This window comes from Gymnodraco acuticeps, unplaced genomic scaffold, assembly GCF_902827175.1.
Source record: "Gymnodraco acuticeps unplaced genomic scaffold, fGymAcu1.1, whole genome shotgun sequence".
Lineage (NCBI taxonomy): Eukaryota > Metazoa > Chordata > Actinopteri > Perciformes > Bathydraconidae > Gymnodraco > Gymnodraco acuticeps.
In genome coordinates, this window is record NW_022990941.1 from 352,762 (window position 1) to 378,764 (window position 26,003).

General features: G+C 39.0%; 1 protein-coding gene across 1 annotated transcript; it reads right to left on the reverse strand.

Annotated features, from left to right (window-relative positions):
• Positions 1-1,355: 1,355 nt before the first annotated feature.
• Positions 1,356-24,154, reverse strand: npc1 (Niemann-Pick disease, type C1). The gene is made up of 25 exons (XM_034234743.1): positions 23,961-24,154; positions 21,635-21,763; positions 21,394-21,500; positions 20,861-21,006; positions 20,443-20,610; positions 20,053-20,302; positions 19,827-19,909; positions 18,842-19,212; positions 18,424-18,650; positions 17,961-18,061; positions 17,304-17,406; positions 17,007-17,196; positions 16,626-16,808; positions 15,680-15,794; positions 15,370-15,497; positions 7,489-7,623; positions 7,294-7,383; positions 6,847-7,037; positions 6,507-6,622; positions 5,913-6,042; positions 5,561-5,746; positions 4,751-4,982; positions 3,741-3,854; positions 3,306-3,468; positions 1,356-3,219 (listed from the first exon to the last, which is right to left on the reverse strand). The coding sequence occupies exons 1-25, from the start codon at positions 24,036-24,038 to the stop codon at positions 3,137-3,139; spliced, it is 3,819 nt and encodes a 1,272-aa protein (XP_034090634.1). The 5' UTR covers positions 24,039-24,154; the 3' UTR covers positions 1,356-3,136.
• Positions 24,155-26,003: the final 1,849 nt, after the last annotated feature.

Sequence of the window (26,003 nt, forward strand, 5' to 3'; positions counted from 1 at the left end):
TCCCCGCACTCGTGCACGCGCTATCTGCCAGAGCATGTGAGAAAACGAGAAGCATGGCTGCAAGTGGGAGTGCAACTGCCGCTGCCCCTCGGCTTGTTGACAAAAAAGACGCCAGAAGCGAAATGTGGAAGTATTTTAGCGATATCTCTGACAGTGAGGGCAAGCCTACGGACACCACGAGGCCTGTCTGTAAGAAATGTATTAATTTTATTTAATACGAATTCTTGTCATTTATTGTATTTATTGTTCTCATTGTTTAAAGGTTGTGTTATGGTTCTGGTTCTGGTCTGAAATAAAGCACAATAATTACATTTAAGACTGTTTCCCTTTTTTTAAGAAAAGTATCGAAAAATAATCGGAATCACAATTCTTGACTTGGTATCGAAACCAAAATGTTGGTATCGTGACAACACGACAGTTAAACCTGATATTTAGTAGGTCTGTTAAGTATTGAATGCTGATAATTCTGACGTAATTTGGCCGGTCAAAGTTGTTTGGGCTCGGATAAAATTGCTCCGTTACTTTCGTTCCGTGTTACTTTCGTCCCGTGTTACTTTCGTCCCGGCTCTCCCTACGTGTGTATGTGTGGTGTCAGGTGTCAGTATGAGAGGATGACAGCGCGTCTAATTTTGATGTGGCCCAAGAGCCAATCACAATAATACCTGCGATGCAGTGAACCAATCACTTTTTGAGGGGGGGAAAACCTATCGTTGATTAAACACTACTATCCAGTGTTTCCCCTACCATTGTCTTGGAAGGGCGCTGCACCCCGCCAACGGAGCCCCGCGCCCCCCCCCCTGAAATTCAAGATGTTTAAAAAAAATATATAATTTAAAAAAATATATATATATCGCACTAAATTGCAAATAATCTATAACTACTGTCACTTTTCACATTGAACATGTGCTCTTTTATTAAATAAACTAAACGCTTTCATTTGAAGTTGTGAGTTTAGTGTTTTTGACCCTAAGAAACACTGATGCATTAATCAATAACAATAATCCACAGCTCCTCTCTGCTCCAGAGGATTTTTAAAAAAAATATCCCAATGCCACAAAAATGCATCAGTGACGTGGTTGAAATCTTGTCTCCAGAAAACAAAAAACTGAAACAAGCGGTATCAGTGACTGTGTGTTTGATGTGGCTCTTTGCAGTAACATAGAAAAAATGTGGCTCTTAACCTCTGACTGGTTGGCCACCCCTGTACTATACAATAGTTTTTCCATCAAATTATTTAACCGAACAGCTTTTTTAAAAACGTTTTTCCTAACATACTACACCATGATTTTTTCCATGACATGTTTCATAACATATATCATTAAACGTACAATAGTTTTAAAGACTCCACCACACGCTTTTCTGAGAACTATTTATTATGTGTTAAAACTGTTAAAAACTAAAGTATTCCAAAAAATGATTTTTCAATGCACAGCACTGTTAACAAGCATAATTATTCGTTATTCATGTTAAAACGTTCTCAGTCGGTTGCTCACAAATTGAATCCATTTGCTTACATTCCAAAAAACACTGCATCATATAAAACAAACGGCGGAAAAAAAATTAAAACAAGGAATGATGCTGTTCCTTTAAAATCCCCGCACATCTTTTACACCTTCTATATAAAATTCTATAATCCTCTTCCAAATGTTTACAACCCTATTCTCCATGAAGAGGGTTAATCTCGACGAGCTAAATCTCAGATTCTGGTTCTGGGATGTTATAGTTTTCTTTTCCTTAAAAACAAAGAGGTCAAAGGTCCGTGGAAGGGGTACAAGACAACTTTGCATGGTAACAACAAATTAAAAGTTAACAAAATAAAATAATAACTTATATGTTGGAATGAAAAAGTCAGGACTGTACCATTATCCAGTTGTTCTACTTCATTCTGTATTAACGAGATGACAATGAATGCCTTTGAATTAGTCCTGTGTAAGATATTTACAGTTTAACTTTTAATGAAACACATGTTTGTTCAGTAACTTCAAAATGAGTATTTTAAATGTAAATGTAAAACCATGAATTGCCCTTGTTAGCTAGCATCAACATGAATTATGACTGATGTCACACAGGGGTTTCTGTAAAAGCACCTAAAAAGGGTCTTCTAGTCATGCAAACACTTTTAAAATGAAATGTTGCATGTAAATACCTTCTAATGTGGAATTAAAAGTACAGGCAGGATGCAGTTTGGAGAGCAACACATACTTGGACTGATTCGTGTTGGCTCTGCATACCAGGATCTTGACACTGACTTAAAATGAAACAACTACTTTGAGGTTTTAATTTTGAAGGTGTTAGCGTCCACATCCATGTTGAGCTTTAGCCTTTTTATATGTTTTATATCCTCCCAAAGGTAAGAGGGGGCTACAATTCCTTCACTGCCCTCCCAACAGGGATGTAAACACCCCCAAAAGTCCTTTCAGCTAAAAGTCAGCTCTTTAACTTCAGATTTCCTTTTAAACCCAGTGTTTTGGTATAAATGAACCGGATTATTGCTAGATGAAATGTTAAAACAAGCTGGCCTACTTTATAATACAGTATGTAGACACAGTATATGATGTAAATGCAGGTATTATAAGGGCCTGTGATATAACTATTCTTATTTGTTGGCTCCACTGTGTGCATGGATCGATTCAGTGTATGGTTCCTAGCATTAAATAGTTCCCCATAAGTAAAGTTTTAAAAATGATATCCTAAAAACACAAATTTCTGGTTAAAAACATTTTTAAAAACTGTCCAGTTTCACCCTTTAGAGCTTATTTCCAAATGAAGCTCATAGCATATGGGGGTGAATGAGGGTTGGTCTATAACTGATGTTGGGGGGGGGGGGGGTCTCCTACGTCCACGTTGTCAAAGTGAGGTTTTCTTCGCTCAGTGGTATGTCGCTCGTGCTTCAAATGCTGAAGCCGGGCTTGTCCTGTAGTGTGAGGAGAGGGAATGGGGGGGGGGTCCAAAGTCTTCTGAGGAAAATCAATACATTTGGACGAGGCCTCTGGCATTCCTATCCCCAAGAATATTCCTGAGTTCAGTCCGTGCATAGTAGTGGCAACGATGATGAGTGTGTCAGTTATCTCAGAAACGCCTCGCGCTCACACCCACACAGTCAAACAGTTCATTGTTCATTGTCCCAAACGGCCTGTTAGTAGTTGAGGAGGCGCTCCCTTTCTGTTCCAGCGTAGCGGCTGTTAGCAGCTAACACCTTGGCTTTGTTCACTGAAGGACCTGTGGAAACAAATCACAACATTTAATTCAAAATTAAGTCTTATTTTTATACCCTTTTTTTAAATTTCAATGTGTGGATTACTGACCGATATAACTGAGCAGTACAGGGAGGAAGATTAGGCCGTGCGTCGCCCCTAGCAACACGATGGCCAAGTACATTCTGAAGTAGAAGACCTGGAAGATCTGCGACTTTGAAAGAGCCAGGATTAGGATTCCTCCAAACTTTGTTAATGTGATCCCACTGAAGACCTGCAAAAAGGAAACATATCATTTAATGTCACACCATTTGATGATGACCGAAATCAGTAATAATACAGAGATCCAACATTATTTTCAGCTGAACTTATGTAAAAAAAATTGACGAAAATTAAATTTGCTGTCTATAAATAAGGTTTTCCTCAGAACACATGGAGGATATCCGCTCTACTAGCGAGCAGAAATCCTTTTACATCCACATTCACTCTTATTAAATGTTGAAAAAGTTTCGTCTCATGGGTTTTAAGAGTCAAAGTGAGACTTACCGAGCTGCCCATGTGAGCCAGCGCCTCCTCGGCCCGCTCCACTCTGTTCTTCTTCACACTGATGGAGAACGCTCGCACGATATGACTGCAGAACTCCACCGAGATCCCACAGCACTGCAACAGAGAACAGGAAACAACTCAGCAATGAAAAACAGCAAGAAATGAATATTCTTAAGTGTATGAATGGGTTAACAGTAAGAGAGAAAAAAGCCTTCTGATGTTATGATGACAGCATTTCATTTGCCAACATAAGTGGTGATATCTAGGGACGCAGGGACATTACTAGAACAAGTTCCCTCAGGGTGAACCGAGGGGTCAGAGGAGCAGACAGATCGTCAGCAGTTTAAAGGAGCAGTCTGTGATGACCACCATTCAAAACACAGCCATGCACCAGCTGTCACTCTTACACTGATCAGCTAGTCTTCTAATACACAGATATAACAATATGCCAAGCGTGGTGATTGGTGGTTTATATATCAGTCATGATTGTGAAAAAGCAGTTACCTTTTAATTATGGGGAGTTAAGAAAGCTACAATCTTTAAATATCTATTGCTTAATAAACTTTGTAGTTATTCAAACAGATTCATTTTGCCTTTACAGATTTCATAATTAACTTATTTTAATGAAATATGTTTTAATAAAACAGAAATTGTCTAATAAAGTGCATACAAGACTATAATAATACAGCTAATTTAAGTTTATTAGCCAAATATAATGAACATAACGGTAACATTAACCTTTTTTTTCACATTTCAATAATTGGTTTTGGTAGCATGCTAAAATATGTTAGTGATGCTGCCATGTACCAGAACAAACACGTACATTGACAAGTAAAATGGTGTTATACCTGACAGAAATAATGGATAAAACTACAAAAAGTAATTCTGTTTCAATGTATAAGTTGTAGTAGTTCTTGCTTCATTCAAAACAAATGTTGTATTGTGTTGTTATTGATATTATTCAGGTGTTGTATAAGTGTAAATGTGAAGAGTTTCCTGTTGCTTCTCACCATGACCAGGTTCACCAGGGATATTGCGTTGAGGCTGATGCCCCACAGCCACATGACCCCGAACATGTTGACCAGGATCATGGCGATAGTGATGCAGACGATCACCGCCGACCACAGCTCAAAGCCCAGCAACACCGTGCTCACCACAAAGATGGACGCCAGCGACGCGCTCAGGTTCAGAGCGGTGTCATACGCAATGGTGAGGTACTGCTCGTAAAACACGTAGAAGACGCTGCAAAAGAAGAAAATATTATCTTAGTGTTCAGACCCTTAAAGAACACTGACAACTGTTGCCTTTTGAAAAAACAGCATGTGGCAAGTCTGTAATAGCTATTGGAATCTATTTCTATTCTTATTGTTATGTTCATTGAATCAATTTTCCTGGCATTCATTGCAAAAGAGACTTTAAAGCCAACTAATTTTAACAATTTGATAGACAACAAAACAATAAACTAGTTTCTTGGAATATCGGTTCAAACTCCATATCCGAAGTTCAGAAGGAAGATAAATTCAAGGTAAACATTGAGCTATATGGCCATTTATTATGTTTTCTTGCTGTTTGCTTATCTATGACCTACCTAACAACTGCCCCCCACCCCACTCAATTACCCTTGAACATTGACTTCAAAACAAGCAAACGTGCAGCTACAAGTATTTCATCATAGAAAACTTAAACATAAAACCATAGAACAGTGGCTCAAACTGAAAAAAAACTATATTGGTCAGAAAAAAAAAAAGTATTATTATATAATTAATGCTATTATTTAACAGTAAAGGTGAGAGCACTACATCTAGTACAACACGATTTACCTGTAGGCAAACACTTTGTGGTCCATGGCTTGACTGATGTTAGCAGCCAGTATTCGGGCCATTTTTAAAGCTTCTATGTAGTCTGGGGATTCCTTCAGGATGGTGTGGTACGTCATGAAGTAATTGGCCCCCACCCCGGTGTGGTCGGGGTACAGGTCCACTGCTGAGGCGTAGGCTGCATGGCCTCTGGACGAGCATTGACACATTGTGAGAGATAGAAGAGGGGAACATTAGCAACCACACTGAAACTGTTATACTGTGTGGAAACCAAAGTTCATTTGAAAGTATCCAATGACATGTGTTTTCAATAAAACAATTCCAAGAAATGAATCCAGCTGAGCTATGAAATTACCCTTTTCCACACTTGATGTTTGGATTGTCTGACAGAAACATGGGTAGAAACTGCATGAAGTCCTGTCCTTCTGGCCTCTGCTTTCCGTCGGGAGTCATGGGCCGGCAGTGAACACACGAGGGGTTAACCACTGGAACACAACAAGCAGGAATATATTTATACATCTAACCAACAAGAATGGAGAATGTATAAATGTGTGTTGAGACAAAGGCATGAACTGAAAACAAAGTAGTAAACTACAGTTGCATGTTAAGGTTTGACAAAAAATAAACAAAAACCACTTTGAATACTGAGTCTAAGAATCAGCAGTAAATGGGAATTATAGGTTATAGATGTCAGGTTGAATGCTGAAAAACTATAGCTGTTGTTACTTACGAGTATTTACTGCATTTTAATCTATATCCATATTTTACTTTGAATTACATGTAAAGTTACACGTAGAGTTTTAACAATACAGCATGTGTTTCTGCTTAATGCATTATCCTAAAAAATATTAATTTTGCTGCATGTTATGGATAAAAAACGTTTAACTTGTATCAAAACGACACATCACGAGAGAGTTGTTAGGCATGATGGCATTGAATACAAATGTACCAGAGGCATTGCAAAAATCCCCGCTGGAGTTGTAGAATCGACAGCAGGTGGACTGCGGCTTCACCCAGTCGAAGTAATCATCGAGCCAAGAGGACGGAGTGAAGGCAATGGTTGTGCTGGAAGCAAAAGGAAAATTGAAACTGAATAGAGCTTATAATCACAGACTGACTGTAGTCCTTTCATGACCTTCACCTCATCTGAACTCACAGGTGTTTAGGTTCTGGTGCCTTGAAGACATTTAATGTGATTAAATCTTGTGAAACAGGTTCTCCAACATTTCCTCATGTTATCTTAAATATCCTTTGCGTCTCGTGTCTTTGATGTAATAGCTCGGACTTACTAGTTGCTGATGAGCGAGGCGGAGTAGACCTGCTGGACGAGAGAGTCGTTTCTGCAGCCGACCCCCCCACACACGGCGTTCTGCCCCTCTCGACTGCTGTAGTTGAGACCGTCCTCTACCACGAAGTAAACCGGAGCTCCCGTGTGCAGATACATGCTGAGGTTCTTGAAGTAGTCCATCACATAAGAGTCCTATATGGAGAGATAGATAATGAGAATAAACCTCCACAAGTACAGGACTGCAAACCAAGACTTGTATTCATGTTGTATGGGGAAGACTGTGGTAACAATGTGTTGCTACTCTAGCTTTGTGGATGACTGACAGGACAGGAAACAGTTTATACACTTCAAAGTAAAACCATTCTACTTTATCCACGACATCTATAAAGAAAAAATAATTCAAGTAATGTGCCCGAGCAATCACTGAACATATTTCTGTCACACTTACGTCAGGCATGGAGAGCTTCTGGTCCAGTCCGAGCTCTACTTTATTCACCACAGCAATACTGAAGGAGAGCATTCCCACAAACACTGCCACCTAAAACAAAGAAACACATGTTATTAGCAACATAAAATCAACAAATAGATAATGACTCAAACTAAACAACAGTTACATGTTAGAATATTACAAAGTGTCACTTACTATGATCGGGCGCACCCACTCTTTGAGGATGAATGGGGCAAAGATTTTCTTGAAGAATCTGAAGAGGTAGCTGTCCGTCTTTGCTTGCTGTCCCTCCGGCAGCTTCACGCAGCAAAAGATGTCGAGTCGATTCGCCTTTAAAAAAAAGACAGCACAGCGTTTAATAAGTGCCACTAACTCTAACTAATTTAAAGGTTCAATAGTGTGTTGAATCAGTTTGGATGTTTCACTGATTAATGACAATGCTACAGATAAGAAGAGTCATCAGATAAGTTAGCTACTGCGGAGAGAGGTATGAAGGAAGAAATACATACATCTTTTAGTTAAGTAAAAGTAGCAATACTTAAATTGTAAAATAACTGCATTTTAATCATTATAAAAACCTGACTTAAAGGTGGGCTAGTATGGAGCTATTTCAGGGTCATAAGTTTTGATCATTCAAAAAAATACAATTTATTTGAAAGTTCAAGTTTTTATCCTGAACTTTGAAAAATACAATGATGTATTCAAAATAAAAATAAGTATTTCAAATCAAATCAAATCAAGTTTTATTTATATAGCACATTTATAAACGATTTTTGGTCGAGCCAAAGTGCTGTACATAAAATAAAATTAGCCTACAGTAGAGACACTTTACAGCAAATACAACAACACAGATTTGAAATCATTTTTCAGGTTGAATATTATTTTTTGTGGCATTTAGGTCAGTTGCAATGGTTGGGTTCACGTTGAATTTTTCCTACTTCACCTCTGGATCATCAGGATAGCTGTCATTGACCATTTTAAGTGCGTCCGGAAACTCAGGCCATTTGTCCTCAGGTTTTTTCAGAAACAATGGACCATTTATCCAAGTCTCACATTTCAAGAACGATTCTGCTGCCAATCCCCGAGATGCATTATCTGCTGGATTCAGTTTAGTGTTGATGTATTTCCACTGTGATGTTGCTTCTCTGATCAGACTTATTCTGTTGGCTACAAATGTCTGAAACCTTAGCGTTTCATTCATGATGTATCTCAAAACAGATGTACTGTCAGTCCAGAAGACAGATTTGCATAATGGGATTTGCAGCTCGGTTCTGATCATCTTGTCCATGCGTACTGCCAGTACTGCTGCTGTGAGCTCCATTCTTGGGACAGTGACTTTCCTGACATGAAGGATATGTGAACGTCGTCATCTTCATTTGTCATCTTAAGGTAGGTGACAACACCGTATCCAATCTCGCTTGCATCACTGAAATGGTGCAGATTTAATTTCTCCATAATTCTTTGGTTTGATACATCGATCAATCTTGAAGCTTTCTATCTGCTTTAAATCCCATGAGCCATCTTTGCCACTGTTTCTTGAGAGCCTCCGGGATTTATTCGTCCCACCCACAATTGAGTTTACACAACTCTTGTAGGACATGCTTTGCAGTGAAGATAAATGGTGAAAGAAATCCAAGTGGGTCATACACAGAGCAGACTGTTGAAAGGATGCCTCTCCTTGCGGCTGGTTGAGATTTTAAGCAGACTTGACATTTGAAAACATCTTCCTCCACATGCCACTGTATCCCTAGGACTCTTTCGATTGGAAGACTGCCTTGGGTCTCTAAGTCCAGGTTTTTTACCTCTTTGGGTTTTTCACTCTTTAGGATGGAGGCCAGCACAGGTTCACTGTTGCTTGTCAGATTAAAACCTCCCTTTGCACAAAGATCCTTGAGTTCTTCACATAACTTCACAGCTTGATCAGCAGAAGCGACAGATTTTAAGCAGTCATCAACATAGAAATGTCTTCCGACAGTGTCAACAGCTTCTGCAGAGAAATCATCTTTGTTGTCTTCAGCGGTTTTAGTGAGAGCATAGGTTGCACAACTTGCTGATGAAGTGGCACCAAATAGATGTGCTGTCATCCTGTACTCAGCGAGAGGTAAACTGACATCTCCTCCTGGCCACCAAAGAAAGCGAAGATAATCTTGATTGGCAGGAGCCACCTTGGCCTGATGGTACATCCCCTCGACATCAGCCATGAAAGCTATCTGTTCTTGTCTGAATCGAATGAGCACACCAAGTAGCGTGTTGGTAAGATTGGGACCCTGAATAAGCTTGTCATTTAATGAATATCCTTGATAAGATGCGGAACAATCGAACAGTACACGAATCTTGCCCTTCTTTGGGTGATGAACCCCATGATGTGGTATGTACCACACCTTTCCACTCTCAGGTTTGAGCTGCTCTTGGGGCAGTAGCTGAGTGCGACCTTTTGCTATCACAGCCTCCAAGAATGTTTTATATTCATCATGGAAAACTTTGTTCCTTTTGAATTTCCTTTTGAATGATTCTGCTCTCTGCTCTGCAAGTTTGCGATTGTTTGGCATCATGATATTCTTCTGTTTAAATGGAAGTTCAAGCTGATAATGTCCATCTTTGATTTGAGCTGAATCTGACATGATCTTTAAAAATTGTTTGTCTTCAACTGACATCTCTTTCTTCTCATCACAACCTTTCTCTGGAAAGTCATGATTGTATTGCTGCAACAGCAGCTCACCTAAATCTGTCACTGATATCCGATTAACAACAGCACATGAAGTATTCTCAGATTCAGTGGTTTCCTGATTCAGTCCATTCACAACCCAACCTAGGACTGTCTTAACAGCAAAGGGTCCTCCATTTTGACTCTTTATTATTTTCCACGGCTCCATTAGCTTTGGTGCATTTGTTCCTATAAGCAACCCGATTTCACAATCCAGTTCGGGCAACTTAATTTCTCTTAGATATTTCCATTTATTTATGGTCTCTTGAGTGGGAATGTGCTCTTTTCCAGCAGGAATTTCCTCTTGTGTGTAGACTTTAGGCAGCTGACCAAAATCATTGCCTTCGATGCAACTCACTTCAAGACCTTTGACAAAGGAAGTGTCAATCACTTTCTCCTGACCCATTGTTTTTAAAGAGGATTTTTGTTCTCTTGGCTTTGGCATGCAAATCTTGTTGAAGGGCTTCAGTACAAAAACTTGCAGTGCTTCCCTGATTCATAAATGTATAAGTCTGCACAGTCTGGTTCGAGTTTGACAACTTTATTTGAACTGGCAGTGTGGTTTCTGCCATTTAAAGAGACTAATGCACTGCTTACAGAAGCTGCTTGGGTGTATTTATCAGAGTTCTCCTTTTGTTCAATCCTTTTCTTGTAGATGTGCAATATTGTTGGATGTTTCATTGAACAAACTTCACATTTCATTCTTTTCTGACAGTCTTTGCTTAGATGTCCTTTCGTTAGACAGCCAAAGCAAATTCCTTGTGCTTTTAAGCAGTCGATCTTTTCATTGTGAGATGTTTTGTTCATCTTACATGTTTCAGAGGTGTGTTCTCCTGCACAAAATACACAGCGCGTCTGAACAGTAATGCCTTTATGGTCTGATTTGATGTTTTGGAAAGGTTTTTGCTCTTCATTGACTCCTGGGCTTGTCACAGTAACAAAACTACTTCCCTTATAACCATGAGCAGGCTTATTGCTGGGTGATTTGTACACTTTAATATCCCTATTTGGCATGACATCCTGTATGTCTCCAAACATGGGGTCTGATACAATGCGTGCATGCTTTTCAATGAAGTCGACCAATATTGGAAACTTTGCTCTTGTCTTATTGTGTTCATAATATGCATATGCAGTTGTTCTCCACTTTTCCCTAAGTTTAAATGGGAGTTTCATGATCACATTTCTCATGTTTGCTGTGCTATTCATTTCATCCAAAAACTCAACATCTTCCATTGTGTTGCAACATCCACGAAGAAAGATAGCATAAGAATGCAGTGCTTTTCTATCTTCACTCTTGATGGCATTCCAGTTCAACATTTTGTCCAAACAAGCTGCTGCGATTAAGAGTTGATGTCCATAGTTCTCTTGGAGCTGTCTTTTGGCTTCCAAAAAGCCCTTTTTAGAATCCATGTATTGGCAACTTTTGACCAAGTCTTTAGCTTGGCCTTCTGTATACTTCTCTAGAAAGAACAGCCTGTCTTTGTAATTGTCAGTTTTATCTTCTATTGTATGTTCAAACATTCTGATGAATGAAAGGTACTGTAATGGATCTCCTTTAAAGATGGGTATTTCTCTGGATGGGAGTAATGTTAAGCGTTGCTCCTTCATTAGCATTTCAGTGATTTCGTTTTGCCGCTGCATTACTTGAATAAAGTCATTGCTTTCTGTACGAGAGCTTTGTCTGACTTGGATGGAGTGATGCTGCTGTGCTGATGCTGCTGTCCTTGTTGTGGGCCCTGGTTGTAATACTTGGACATGACCACTATGGGCTGCATGATTTGAGTTCATTGAATTTGAGTATATGAAACTCTTTTTATTGTCCTTCTCCACAGGTTTTCCTTGGTTCTCTTCATCCTGGAAATAATCATTTTCATCTGGCTGACCCGTGTCATGCTGCTCCTCTCCCACACAAGCGTCAGGATCAGAGTCATCATCCTCAGAAGCTTCCAATGTTTTAATTTTGGCTGTTGCAGCATCAATATCAGTTTGAAGCTCAAGCTTTTCCATTTTAGCTCTGATATTGGCTTTCATTGCTTCCAGGTCAGCTTCTTGTTTTTCAAGTGAGTGTTTCTGTGATAAGGCAGCAGCGCGTGATCTGAGCGCAGCTCTTTCTGCCTCTGCCTTTCTGCCTTCTTCTTACTGATGAAGCTGTTGAAGATTTATTGCTGCCACTAGAACTTTTATCTTTTTTGCTTATCATGCCTACTGATATTGCTTTATGTGGACTTGACATATGTGAAGTATATGAGTTATGGTCAGAAGGAGGCACATGCTCAAAGGAGGCAGCTCTAGCTAACCATTTCTTCATCACATCTTGAAACTCATTGAAATATGCAATTTTTGGGAGATACCAGTCAACATGATCACTTTCTTGTTCTTGCTCCGACAGCATTTCTTGCACTGAGTGAGTTTGAAAACTCTTTGGAGAGTATTTGAAAAACCCCACGACAACCTTGCATCTAAATGATATTCCCATAATCAATCATGAGTGAATCAATCTAATTTTTTTTCCTTGAGACTTGACCCAATTTCGTTCTCCTTTTTTTAAATTAACTGCGCCAGCTTATCTTTTAAAGCCTTTTCTGTAGGTCTTATTGTTCTTTTTGGTCTGACGTCAGCATTTTCCACGGGCACTTCACGTTCATTCCCGTTTGGGTCCATAGGACTTTCATTCATTTCCACATTTTCCTTTTCAGCCATTGTTATGCTTTATTGTCATTAAACATCCACTTGTAAACAGCTGTCCTTATTTTAATGTTGCGCTTTGTTATTGTGCGGCTTGGATCCGCAGCAGTAAGCCAGATAGACAAACTTATTAAAGCGCTTTTCAATATGCGCTCCTTGAGTTACGTTCCACACTTTATTCATAAGCGAATTTATTCCACTTCCAGCATTAGACTATACTGTATTGCAACATCCACAACATGCGGCACAAGCCTTTTTCCACAGAAATCCACGTTGTCACAATCCAGAAAGTCAATGCGGTCCTTCCTTGTTCACTATGAAGTCCGTGATTTGTAAACTCACGATTCACATCCGCTCGTATCCATTCATTTCCAAGAGTATTTCATTCATTATAATAATATGGTGGCAACCATTTAATTCCACACGGATTTGTCCATCACGAGAGTTCTTAACAATGTCGTGGCTTCCTTCCTTGTTTTTCCACCAAGCCACTAGACGCCTTAAACGGACAGTTCTAACTCGTTTATTTCCTTAAATTACTCACAGTTTGAAGTGTTGCTTGGCCTCCGATGGTTTAGAAGATGTTGCGATGTGTTTGCTCAAAATAAAATAACAAACTTTTGCACATGCAACAAAGAAAAATAGGCCTTTACAATATTCAAAAGAAATAGGCAAAACTCAAATAAAACAACACAAGTTAAGTATTCTTTCTTTCTTGATAATGCTTATAACTTCACAACTTAAAGGGTACTTGTACGGTTTGTATGTACGAGTACGGTTACGAGTACGGTTAAAAACTGTTCCTCGACGGCGTCTCTCAACAGGTTGCCCATCACTGTGGCGTTAGCACAGGCGCTGTGGGAATTGTAGTCCTTTATAGTGCGTTGACTACAGACGTCACAATTAGGTGGCCTTTCTTATCAAATCAAAATACTGGCTCTAACAGAAAGTATTGAGTTATATTTCTCGCGCTACCTAACATCCATGAAAGCAACATGACAGAGGGAGGCCTGTCACTCAGGAAGCCAAACTACTCTTTGCTAAGCCCCGCCCCCCCAAGCAACATCAGGGCCAAAAGTCTGAAAGCGAAAAAAAAGATCTGAAAGCGAAAAAAAACAATCTGAAAGTGAAAAACGATCTGAAAGTGGAAAGCAATGCGAAACCTGAAAAAACAAGATTTGAAACTAAAAAAATAATTGTTTTGAATCTGAAAACGAAAAATCTGGAACTGAAAAAAATAAGGATTCAAATATCAAAATATGTTAAAAGTGAAATCTGAAAAAGAAATATTTTATTCAAAAAATTTGCTGAACTGAATCAAAATAATATTCAACCTGAAAATGATTTCAAATACTTATTTTTATTTTGAATACATCATTGTATTTTTCAAAGTTCAGGATAAAAACTTGAACTTTCAAATAAATTGTATTTTTTTTTAATGATCAAAACTTATGACCCTGAAATAGCTCCAAAGGCTAGGTCATTTTGGAGAAACCAGCTCGAGTGCGCTAGAATTTGAAAATACACAGCCGGAAAAGATCTGCCACTTCCTCACAGAGCCCCTCCTCCAACACACACGAACGGCACATGACCAATGAGGGCACGAGATAAGTTTGAGCACAGATGGAAGGCTGACAGGCAGGTAGGCCATCCAGTTATTTTAGCCGGGCCGGCTCAGATGATTGGTCGTGCTTTTTACAGTACTACGGCTTCCACAGATGAATTTTTTGTATGGATTTTTTGTCAAAGCACTTCAGATATTCATTGCTATCGGGATGTTAAGAGCATTCCATGGAATATAACAAAAAGTGTATCTCGAGCCGGTTTCTCAAACTTACCTACCCCACCTTTAAGTAAAAGTACACTTTTATTGGCATCAAAATAAACGTATGAGTACCAAAAGTAAAAAATACCTGTTATGCGTAAGGGCCTATGTGCAGAAATATATCTATGACATGTTGTTATGTTATTGATGTGTGCTCATCACAGCTTTTTAAGATTTAGCTAATCTTAATTACTTTGTATACTGCCGCTGGTTATTATATAACTTAACCTATAATGATATGATATTTTATTAGCTATAAATACATGTCCGTTTTTTTTGTATTACTTGATTTTTATTTTGTATTAGCTAATAATCTGAATATATAAACTAACGAGTAACATTTTCAAATAATTATAGTGGAGTAAAAAGTGCAATATTGGCTACTAAAATGCAGTGACGTAGAAGTGTAAAGTAGCATAAAACTCAAATAAAGTACCTCAAAATTGTAATAAAATACTTTAGTAAATGTACTATTAATTTCCACCACTGATGAAAACGTAGTCATACATTAGGCGCTTTTACACCGGAGTACATTTACCGTTTAGTTCCGATAGTTCCTGGGATTTTGCGTTCACACCAAAAAGAGAACTTAGTTCATGAGAACTTTTACCCCCTTTTTAGTGCCTGCTAGAGAGGTGGTACTTTCCTGGGGGGAAAAAAGTTCCAATTTCTGATTGGCTGGGCGAATTGCAAACCACGCCCCGTAAAACTCGGGCCGCCATTGTATTTGCTGGCATTAGCATTATTAGCATTAGCATTGTATATTAAATAAGAGCTATTAATCAGCAGGAAACCCCTCTCTGGTAAACTTTCCACTCTGCATGTGTGACCCCTCCTCTAGAACCACTTCCTCCAGACTCACCTCCTGTCTCCTGGCGTCCAGGCCCAGCAAGCTGACGAAGCAGCTGATCTGCAACAGGAAATCAATAAAAACAGCCAAGCCAGCAAACATGGAGAAAGTCCTCACTGCAGGCATGTTGGACAGGGCGCCTGCAGAAGAAGAAAGTCAACAGTTTAATCAGCATGTGACTCAACAGGAAACTGTGGCGCATATTACACTTACAGTACTGCGTCACTATTTTCTTTAGATTTCCTGTTGCACATTATCATTTAGAATGCTTTTGATAAAAATTGTCTGTGTACTATAGAGTGTATTTAAAAGTATATTTTACCCAAGAAAAAGGCCACTGTCTCTGAGAAAGAGGAGAGGAGCATGCTGGGGGCTACGTCTCCAAGGATACGACCGATCTGCTGGTGGAGTTCCTCATGAGGCATCCGCTCATCCCTCTGTTTAGAAATACAAATCACTTTTAGAAGGTTCAACAGAGGGTCATTTAAATATATATATATTTTTAAAGGTCCCCTATTATATTGTTTTTCATCAACATATTATAGGTCTCAGATATATTCAAACATGTCTCTGAAGTGTTTGGCTCGAAATACCAAACAGATCATGCATTGTAGCATCCCATAAACCCCTCTGTTTCAGCCCTGTTTCAAAAGTGCTGATTCTCTGTCTGTTACTTTAGATGAAAATAAGGAGCCACTCCCCACGCCCCTTCTGCAAGATATTTGGTTAAAAAGAACACAATGGTGCTCTAGGAGGAGATTCAGGTGATAAGGTGGGGGGGGGGGGGGGTTACCTTGGTTGGTGATTGGCTACTGGTTACACAAGCCAAACAAATCGTTATGACATCATAAAGTGGCCAAGATCTGATCAGCTCAAGGTTCTTTATTTGCCATACGAACATAGCTACAGAGTAGTTATGTTGATGAAAATCTTAGGTCACAGGCTTCTCCAACAGTGCAACACAATAATACAGAAAAATATAGTAAGTAAATATTAAAAAGTAAATACAAAAAGAAAAATAGCTCATTTTTTCAGACAGGTTTTATTATAAATGGATCAGGACAAAAAGTGAGCGAATCTTTTTTCCTGAAACTTTCAGACTCTCTTCACACAGAGGGGACACATGTTTATGTATGAAAGACATGAACAAGTGGATTTTGCATAATAGGTGACCTTTAAGGGATGACTTGCATAAGATGAGCATAAGCAACACTCTCGGTCACAGGGTCATTGTGTAATTTTACTGGATTTGGGTGGGAGGTGGTTACCTGATATGTCTGCACTATAATAAAGATGTTGTCCACTCCAACAGCCAGCACCAGGAAAGGAATGACCTCGATCACAATGAGGGTGAGGGGGATCCCAAAGTAGCTGAAGAGCCCCAGTGAGGAGGACACAGAGCTGAGCACAATCAGGATCCCAGAGATACCCAGGGAAATCTTAGAGTCCACCTGAGCAGGGGAAACGATGGAGGATTAGGTTATGTTACTCTCTCTAGCTGTTCCCCTTTAGGCTAGAGTAGCAGGAAGTCGTCAAGCGTGTTTGACTAGTTCTGTTCAATCAAAGTTCTTGCGTCACAAATGCATGACACATGTTTTATTAGTGCGATGATTCATTGTAATAGGTCAGGTGTGAGTTTGGGCGCTTACCATCACTCTCCTAATGCTGTGGATGTGCCCCAGGGCCAGGGAGATGTAGATGAACATAATGGCATAGCTGACTACTATGGTGCTGATGTCACTGTTGCTCTCTCTGTTTATCTCGTCTTCAATACTCCTCTCAGCACTGAAGGCTATGGTGAGGTTGGGATTTTTAAAGTTCTTCATGAGATTGATGAACCTGAAAAGCACACACACAATAATTACATTGAGTAAATGCGTTGCAAGGAACAACATTAACATGGGAAGAAATGTTTTTTTTATGAGTTTTATAAGTGGTTGTCTCACTCTTTCTCCCATGCCCGAGCTTTGCCAATCCTCACTGTGTCATTCAGGTAGTTGTTGAGGGGGAAGGTGATCACGAGAGCAGTGGCGTTGTTGTAGTTGGTTTCTGTTAAGCAGGAAAAAAGACATTCATTGTAACGTCACTTTAAAAATCCTCAGTTGTCAACCAAATGTGTAAAATGTATTGAATTGGCAGTTAAAGTTAAGCATTCCTTTTGGTAACAAGACAACAATAGCCCAGATAAAATAGAAATAACAAATAAAAGTTTTTGGCAGCTCTCATGATAGTTGGAGGAAGTGGAAATTATATTTGTTCTTGATTACATTTATACTACTATTGCAAACATCTTGCATGTCACCTGTCTGCTGCAGAAACTCCTTATAATGTATTAAGTTAACTGTGTATGGCTTATTATAAATACTAAGGTAACAGCAATAACATTTTGGCTGCAAATAATGGCAATGGCAACACTGCACCATTTGCAAAGACCACAATATCAAGTGTTACGGATAACATTTTGGATTCACACCAAGAAAGTTAGTGACACAACGTGCACAGATTTATTTTTTCTTAGTGCAATATAACAATCTACTGAGAAGTTGTAAAATGGCTTCCGTTTTCTTCTTTTTCCGCCCACTAAAAGTGTTAGTCTAGCTCACCATCGTAACCCCCAAGGGCCAGCCAAGGGAAGATGGGCCCACCGTAGGTTCCTAAACACGGGTCGTGGAGGAGAGTGGTGTCGTTGAGGGATGCTGGTGCACTGAGGAGGAAAAGAGGAACAGAGTTAATCGACTGGAACATGTGCCGTTACCTCGTCTTATTTCTGTGCATTTAAGACAGATAAGGAACAGCAGTGTGACAAAGAATGAGGAAGTCTGATTGGACTATTTCAAGAAAACACACACGACAGTTCTTAGAAAATGCAGATGCAAGAGTGGAACATTGGTTTGTGAGCTGCAGGTGTTCAGCTTCAACAAAGAGGTTCAAAATAACCTTTCTATGAGATCAACGTTTCCTTAACTTCTACAGATTTCTGCTGGAAAATATGACTCATTTAAGACAAGTGCCAGCTTATCTGGAAAATATTAAAAAAGAAAAAGTGAACCAGCAAAAATAAATCACCTGACACAGTAGAGGAAGTGGCTGTGAAAGTCAGCATAGACAAAGAAGTCGTCTCCTTTGAGGTGGTCCAGCACATCATGGCTGTTCTGGAAGTAGTTGAGGACAGTCAAGATGGTGCAGTTGTTATTGTACGGAGCCAGCGGAGCCAAGCAGATGTCCTTTAAAGTGACGTCTTGGCCCTCGTATGTGGCTACGATGTCTTCTATCTGGAGCTGCAGATCCAGCACCTGGAAAAAATAAAGAAGTCAAAAAAAGAGAATTAAATGAACCGCAGTTTCAGAAGTGCAGCTGCTCTTCTCATGCAAAGTAACTATAACCTGGTGACAGGAACAATGCTTCTTTATACAAAAACACAGCGGCTTCAATAACCAAATATTGCTAATTTCCTCTTTTTAAATAATTTCTCACACAAACACACCTGGTGCAGGATGTCTTTACGCAGGATGGCTCCGAATGGGACATCAGATCCTCCAAAGTATGGAGAGTAGAGAAAAGGGTCCTCGATTGGAGTGGTTATGATGAGCTGCGCTGTTCTGAAAAAGGGTCCGAAGTGGCTGTCAAAGTAGTCCTTCTCCTGCCGGGCCTGGCTGCTCGGAGACGACCACAGCTCCACAGGGTCTGTGGTGATGCGCATGTAGATCAGGCCCCCAGAGGAGGCCACCACTAGTATCAGGGTCCCCAGAATGACCACAGAGGGGTACCGCACGCAGAAGGAGCCCCAGGAGGTGAAGAGGGTCCGCAGAGAGTTCTCGAAGCGTTCACCCAAGGTTTCACAGCATGATGCATTTACTAAGAGGAGAGGAGACAGAGCAATGTGTTATTTAAAGAGGCCCTACTTTGCTTGTTAGGGTTTTCCCTTCGCTGTAGTGAGTTATACAGGTTTTGTTGTGTATGTAAATGTTCTGAAAAGGCTAAAATCCTAAAGTTCCCCCCAGAGGGATTTTCTCCCACACACACCCCCCCCCTGTCTGAAATGCCTCCATTGGACTCCTTTGTGTACTTCTGTAACATAGATCACTATGTAACACTTGCCCTTCTATTGGCTAGCAGTCCAACACATTGTACATGATAGGTTAAGGGGCGGGTCATCTCTAAGCAGTTGATCAATCACAACAGAGCCAGCCAGTTAACTAATCAGAGCAGACTTGGCTCTGGTTTCAGACAGAGGGTAAAAAGAGGTGCTGTGGCACAGGCAGTATGAGAAAAATAAAGACCAGTTTGAATATTAAAGCAGAGTTGAGGAATAAAAAACAAATATGAACCTGAAAATGAGCATAATAGAGCCCCTTTAACAATGTGATTACATGCATTACAACTAAAGAGGAATACAATAAGGGGAACTTTAGTGGCACAATAATCAGAAAGAATACAAAACTGTTCACTTGTTTGAAGCATTACAATACCTTGTTCAGGATTGTCCCCGTTGAGAGACAAAGGGTTATTGCTGTCCAATATGGGGCCATATTCAGAAAGGACAGTCCTTTTCCTGCATGAAAAAAAAAAAACATAAGCCAATTTGATACAAGCTTCGAAAGCAAGCATACAAAACATATGTTCTTTTCACAGTGGATAAGGGTTTGCAGGTATGACACATGAATCTGAAAGCCAAAACAAAACAATGTCCTTTACCGGTAACACCAGGCTCCTATTACAGCTCCAATAAAGATGAGCAGGAAGGCCATGTATGAGATCCACATGATGACGGTCATAGCGTCCATACCAAGGATCAGCCAGGGAGGGGGGAGGGGGGGAGGAACAGGTCTGGGCCCGCAAGCGTTTGTGCAGTCCTGACAGGAGCAGGGGCTCGACCCGTCATCCAGGCCCTCTGTGCAGGCGAACGTCTTGTTGGTCATGGGAGTATAACCAGACACAGGGGCGTCTAGAGCAAAAAACAATCGTAGAAAAAGCATCAGGTAAACATCTTTTTAACTTGCTGAAAAGAAACAGTAGGTGTATTTTTCTACAGCGGGATCATGAACTATAAAAGCACTGTAAAAATAACACACATTAATGACTTACCTGTGAATATTGGGAGGATAGGAAAGGGAGTCTGTCCATTGTTGATATCAAACATATACTGGATCCAGTTGGTAGCATTGCAGTCCTTTGCGTCCTTCCCACACAGCAGTGATAAGGCCTTCACGTTGCTGGATGGTGCCTGGACGTCCTTACAGGCATTGTACATGGCTGAAAAAGTTCAATTTGATCATTTTAGGGCGAGGCTCAAGATTTTCCAAAGGTTAAATGGTTCATTCCCTATTTTATTTGACCAAATAGACTCATTACGACGGTTAGTCACCCACTGTATTACATTACCATGACTGTATGTTTAAGTAGGGAACTGTAAAAAGTACACTCAGCAGATGTGACATGCCATGGAAATAATGAAGGTGAAGCTGCTTTTCATATCTACATCAACATTTGGCTGTGAACTCACAATTAGCAAATGTCTGTCCAATGTAGTACTGCACTTCCACCACGTTGCCTTTGTCGATCTTGGTGGCGTTCATGAACTGACTCTGGTGAGGGCTGCATGTCAGCTCACAGAAGAGGTTCATCAGGTTGAAGAAACAGGCGGGACAACTGCACAAAGACAAAGTGAGTGTGAAAGGAAGAAGGGAACCAAATGAAGAAAAGGAGTATGTGCAGGACATTAAGAATAATAAAATAGTTTCATGGCAAAAACAAGGCAATACAGTATGCAGTGAAGTAATTAAAGCTTACAAAGATAAGTATGCCAACCTAGTCAAATCATATTCATTTGGTCTGGGAGCCAATCTGTCTTAAACCCATTATTTGAAACATGGAAAGCAAAGGCTTGCATGTTCGAATAACAGTATATGACATTTAAGCTGCACATGCTGTCAAAAGAGCAGATGCTCCTACTCTATGTTTTCAGGAAGGGAATGATACTGCCCTTCCAAGAATGTCATGTGCATCGTTAGTTAATGTTATAAGCGCAGCACATACCGAGACAGGAACTGAAGGGGCAGCTGGAGACTTCCTTTGAGAGTGTTCAACTGGTTCATATCACAGCAGAGGCTTCGGTTGTCATAGTCATATCCAGGACAAAGCTCCTGTAAGTAAACACAAAAAGAAATGAAGTCACTTTGATGCACTTTAGCATAGTTTTTACACAGTGAAAAATAATGTCACACAAGAGCACTTTGAACATCAATTGTGATCAATAACAGCATGACACTGTATTTACCGTGAGAAGTTCGTAACCCTCGTGCTCCAGTGGTTTGGGAGGACCAGTGTCGTTGCAGTTGTATTTCTTTCCGGGCACCGTTTCGGACTCCCCACACTCGCCATACCACACACAGTGCTGGGCCTCAACCTGACAGAAAGACAACAAAAGAAACAGTGATGATTTGTGAAGTGTTAGAGCAAAAACATATTAGTCTATTAGTCCAATCAATATTCTTCTTTTTTTTCCAGAGTGTTAAATATGATGTCGTTTTTACTGATCGGAGCCTGTTTCTATTCGTATCTATTAAGGACAAGTACAAGGTCATGCCAACAAATGAAAACAGAGAGTCCAAACAGACCAATAGTTCCTCTAAAATGCCACAAAAGGCCATGTGACATGTGACATGGTTTTGGATGCTAAAAAAGACAACTCTGATCTCATGTTAAAGCTCTACCTATTTACTTTGAGGTTTTATATATATATATATATAACCACAGCAAACCTCTAGGCATGTCTCATTTCCTTTGTTTCTAATATCTCGTGCTTTGAATGTCTGAAAATAGTAATTTCACTTCTGCAAAAATGTTTCAAGCATATAAAGATAACTGCAACATAACAGCCGCTGTCTACAACAAAAAGTTCAATATGAGCACTTGAAACATTTTCTTTGAATATATGGTAGAAAAAATACAATAACATAGAATTACAAGTAAATGTATAAAGCAATATAGCTTTTGCAGTCAAAGTTGTCCGTTGTGTGTTTAGTCAGCATGAGGGCTCTCACGTGTTCTTTGTTGGGAGGGGAAGTTAATTCACTTACTCTACAAACTTTTTTATGAGTAAGCACAGTCTTACCCACCGTCCTACTGCTTCTTGTGAGAATAGTTCAAGGACAGCTTTCGTGTGTCATTATTGCTTCAGCTAGTGTTTCAAAAAGATGCAGACTAAGCCAGTACAATAATAAAATGTTGTCCAAAGTCAACTTGCTTAGAACTAATTGTAAGAAAGGTGGATGTATTGGGCAAGGATCAGAAACTGCAATATTGGTTTAAAGTGGTTGGTATACACAACAGAAATATTATGTACCACCCAACCCAACCCAACCCAACTAAAGGAACTAGCACACACACCTTTTAAATATATCCCTTTCTGCTTATCTGCAGTCTCCCAACAGTCAATAGTTTTACAATAGTTTTTAATAGTTTAATAGTCATACCACATCCTACTTCTTTAACCAGGAGGATGCAGACATGTACACTGAAACAGCAATGATAAATCAGATTCTGATGTATTGTTTTAGCACAGTTTCGAAGTGGTTATGCTTTGTAGTGGGCTGACCAAATTACCACATGAATAGAAATGTTAACAATGCAAGCGAGACACTACTGATGAGTGAGTATCTACATCTGATTCAATCAAATCAGAGGAATAGATCCGTTTCTGTCTCGTTTGTTGTGAAATAACATCTTATCCAAAAATACACTAAATCGACTCGATATATAATTGATGGTGTCAGTGTAAAAAAAAGAGTACTCATCATTAAACTACAGCAGGGCATCTGGAACAGTGGACTTTGTTTATTACACCTTTATATCAATAATCTGTTTTAAATGTTTGCCGTCTTTCCTTTTGTAATGTCCATGTACTACTTGCTCATTTAGCCTTGTATGTATTCTTACTCTCTTAGTAATTCATATTACCCTTGAACACTGCTGCTCAAACAAACACACACTCAAGTTTCCTAAGTCTTGTCACTATGATTGCATTATCTGAACTCCTATTTATTGCATAACAAAGATATTACATATCCAAACATGGATATTTAAATGAATGTAGCTAGCTGCACCTAGCATTCAAGCCACCTAAGGTCTACATGCTGAATGACTTGTTTTGTGAGGTATTAACATTAACATCTTTGGGTAATTACAACATTAACCGTCATGAACACACTAAGCTAAGCTTTGTTTGAATAGTTATGCAAATTAGGGGGTATTTTAAATCTGTTAAGGCATGATGGTGAGCAGGAAACTTATTTCGACACCGGCTCAGTCAAAGATACAACCTGTACCCTTCTGTGAGACATGTCAAAGCTAACATGTTATGTGATCATTTTGTCGTGCTGTGCAGTTTGCAACTAGCAATGTTGGTAGCCATTATGTTTTGTTTACTGTTAAGCCAATGAGTGACTAACGCTATTTTTGCCCTGGGATAAAAACAAGAGTAGAAATCTTAAATAGCTAAACGTCCTAGTTTCGTTAGCCGCCTCAGATAAACAACAGCGTAGCAACGACCGAGCTGAGTCATGTTTTTAGTCACAAGAAATCGGGCGTTAGGTTTCACTTACCCATCGAAAATGTCCCTCCAACAAGAGAATAATGAAGAAAAGTAAAGATAGAAGGCTTCTCCCTGGTAGGACTCCCATCCCTCTTACTGAGACGACCGATTCGAAGTGACAGTCCGCATGAAGTTTCGCATTTCTTGTTGATGTTTCTTCTACGTCGGATTATTTGTTCGGGGCGGAGACAAACTGTTGCCTCAGTGCTGCCACCTAGCGATGCCTGGTACGCACTACAACTGTTCATTTATTTGTATTTAATTTAATGTATTTCAATTGTTATTACACATTTATTTTATTCAATTTTATTTTATTTTATTTCACAAGATTGTATTTTATTGTATTATCATTTACTTGGGTGTAGTATATAACAAGTACAACATGTTTGAACACATGGAGAAACCACAAAGTATGGACATGGTTTATGAAGATAGCCAATTGGATATCTAAAGTATTTCGAATCAGAACAAATATAAATAAATACAAATTACATAATTCTCAAAATGTCAAGACCAATTAGTAATAAAAAGATTATTAGAAGTGTACAATTGATATTAAAGTTTACATTTTGAGATACATTAAAATCATACTTTGTCATTGAACGAACAATTGTTGAAGACAATGTTTACATGCAAAATGTACAAAAATTAAAACAAATGAGTCAATTAGGGATCTTCATCCTGAAGTAGTATTGCATGATAGACTTCTCCTTAATTAAATAAGGCAGTTTATGTCACTGCATGAATGAACATTACAGAGCACTTCCATGTAAAAATAAAAGTAAGAAAAATCAGTTTTTGCTTAAGAAAGAAAGACAAATTATTATCATTGTTAATTAAATTACTGATAATAATAATGCAAAAAAAACCATTATATCCAAATCTTAATATGAAATCAAAAAATACATAAAACAACAAGTTTGATATGCGCTCTTTTTACTGTGAACACACCTTCCTTGTTTCTGTTTGTCTGCTTAAAGTGTGGTGGAAATTGTCAAATCTGATCAAAGCACAGCCATCAGTCCTGATGAAGCAGGTCAATTGCATTTAAAAACATTTAGACATTTATTTTTGTTGGATTCAATAAGGCTAATTAATGATTAACTATGAATCATTTCCCCCCTCACTTTGATGTGTGCTTATTTAATCAAACACAATAGATGTTGTTAAGAAATACGCAGGATTAGAAACCAACTCAAACATCTCTAAAACTTGCGAAACTAAAATATAAACTTAAAAAGCCAATTTCTAACCCCGTACTCGATTTTATCATCTTTGACTCTACAGTTAAAACATGTTTCAGAAATCCTGAGCTCTTAACTCATTATAATAGATGAATCAAAGTGATTCATCTACTAATTCCCACTCAGGTCAACATTTTAATTTATTGTAGTTTCTTAAGTCTTAAACACTGCAGGCATTACCATATTTTAGGAGATTAAACAACATCAATGCAAACACCACCTTCGATCTGTTTATTGGAAAAAGATGCTTATTATCTGCTAAGAGTGTTTCATCAAATTGCTACTAAAAAAAGACTGAGTAGAAGTAAATCACTGGGATCACAAGTCCTTCTTCCTGTGTCACGCCATATACTTTTTAAAGCTATGGGAAAAGAAAACAGACAAATGGTATTTCCATAGAAAAAAGATTTATTCATGTTCACCTTTGAATGATATGATCACAATTCAGGAATAAGTGCATATTCACGTATGATGTGACAACCCTGTGTATAAATTATAGGTGACTATTTTGGGGTATATTACAGTATAATCTCTGTTTTCTGTACATGTACCTGTGTAAAATCTGCAAAAGTAGGCTTTCATGTTGCTACAATAATATTTTCCTTTAAAACTAGGAAGAATATTTGCAAATGTAATGCTCTTGCAAGACTACAAGACTTAAAAGCTAAGAGCAAATTCATAGATATGGTGTCAACACCCGGCGTGAAACAACTGTATACACTTTTGTTAAAAAAGAAATTCAAACAAAGACAAGTCTCCAGGTAATAAAATAGATACATCAGAACAAATATTTGTTTCTGACCAGACAT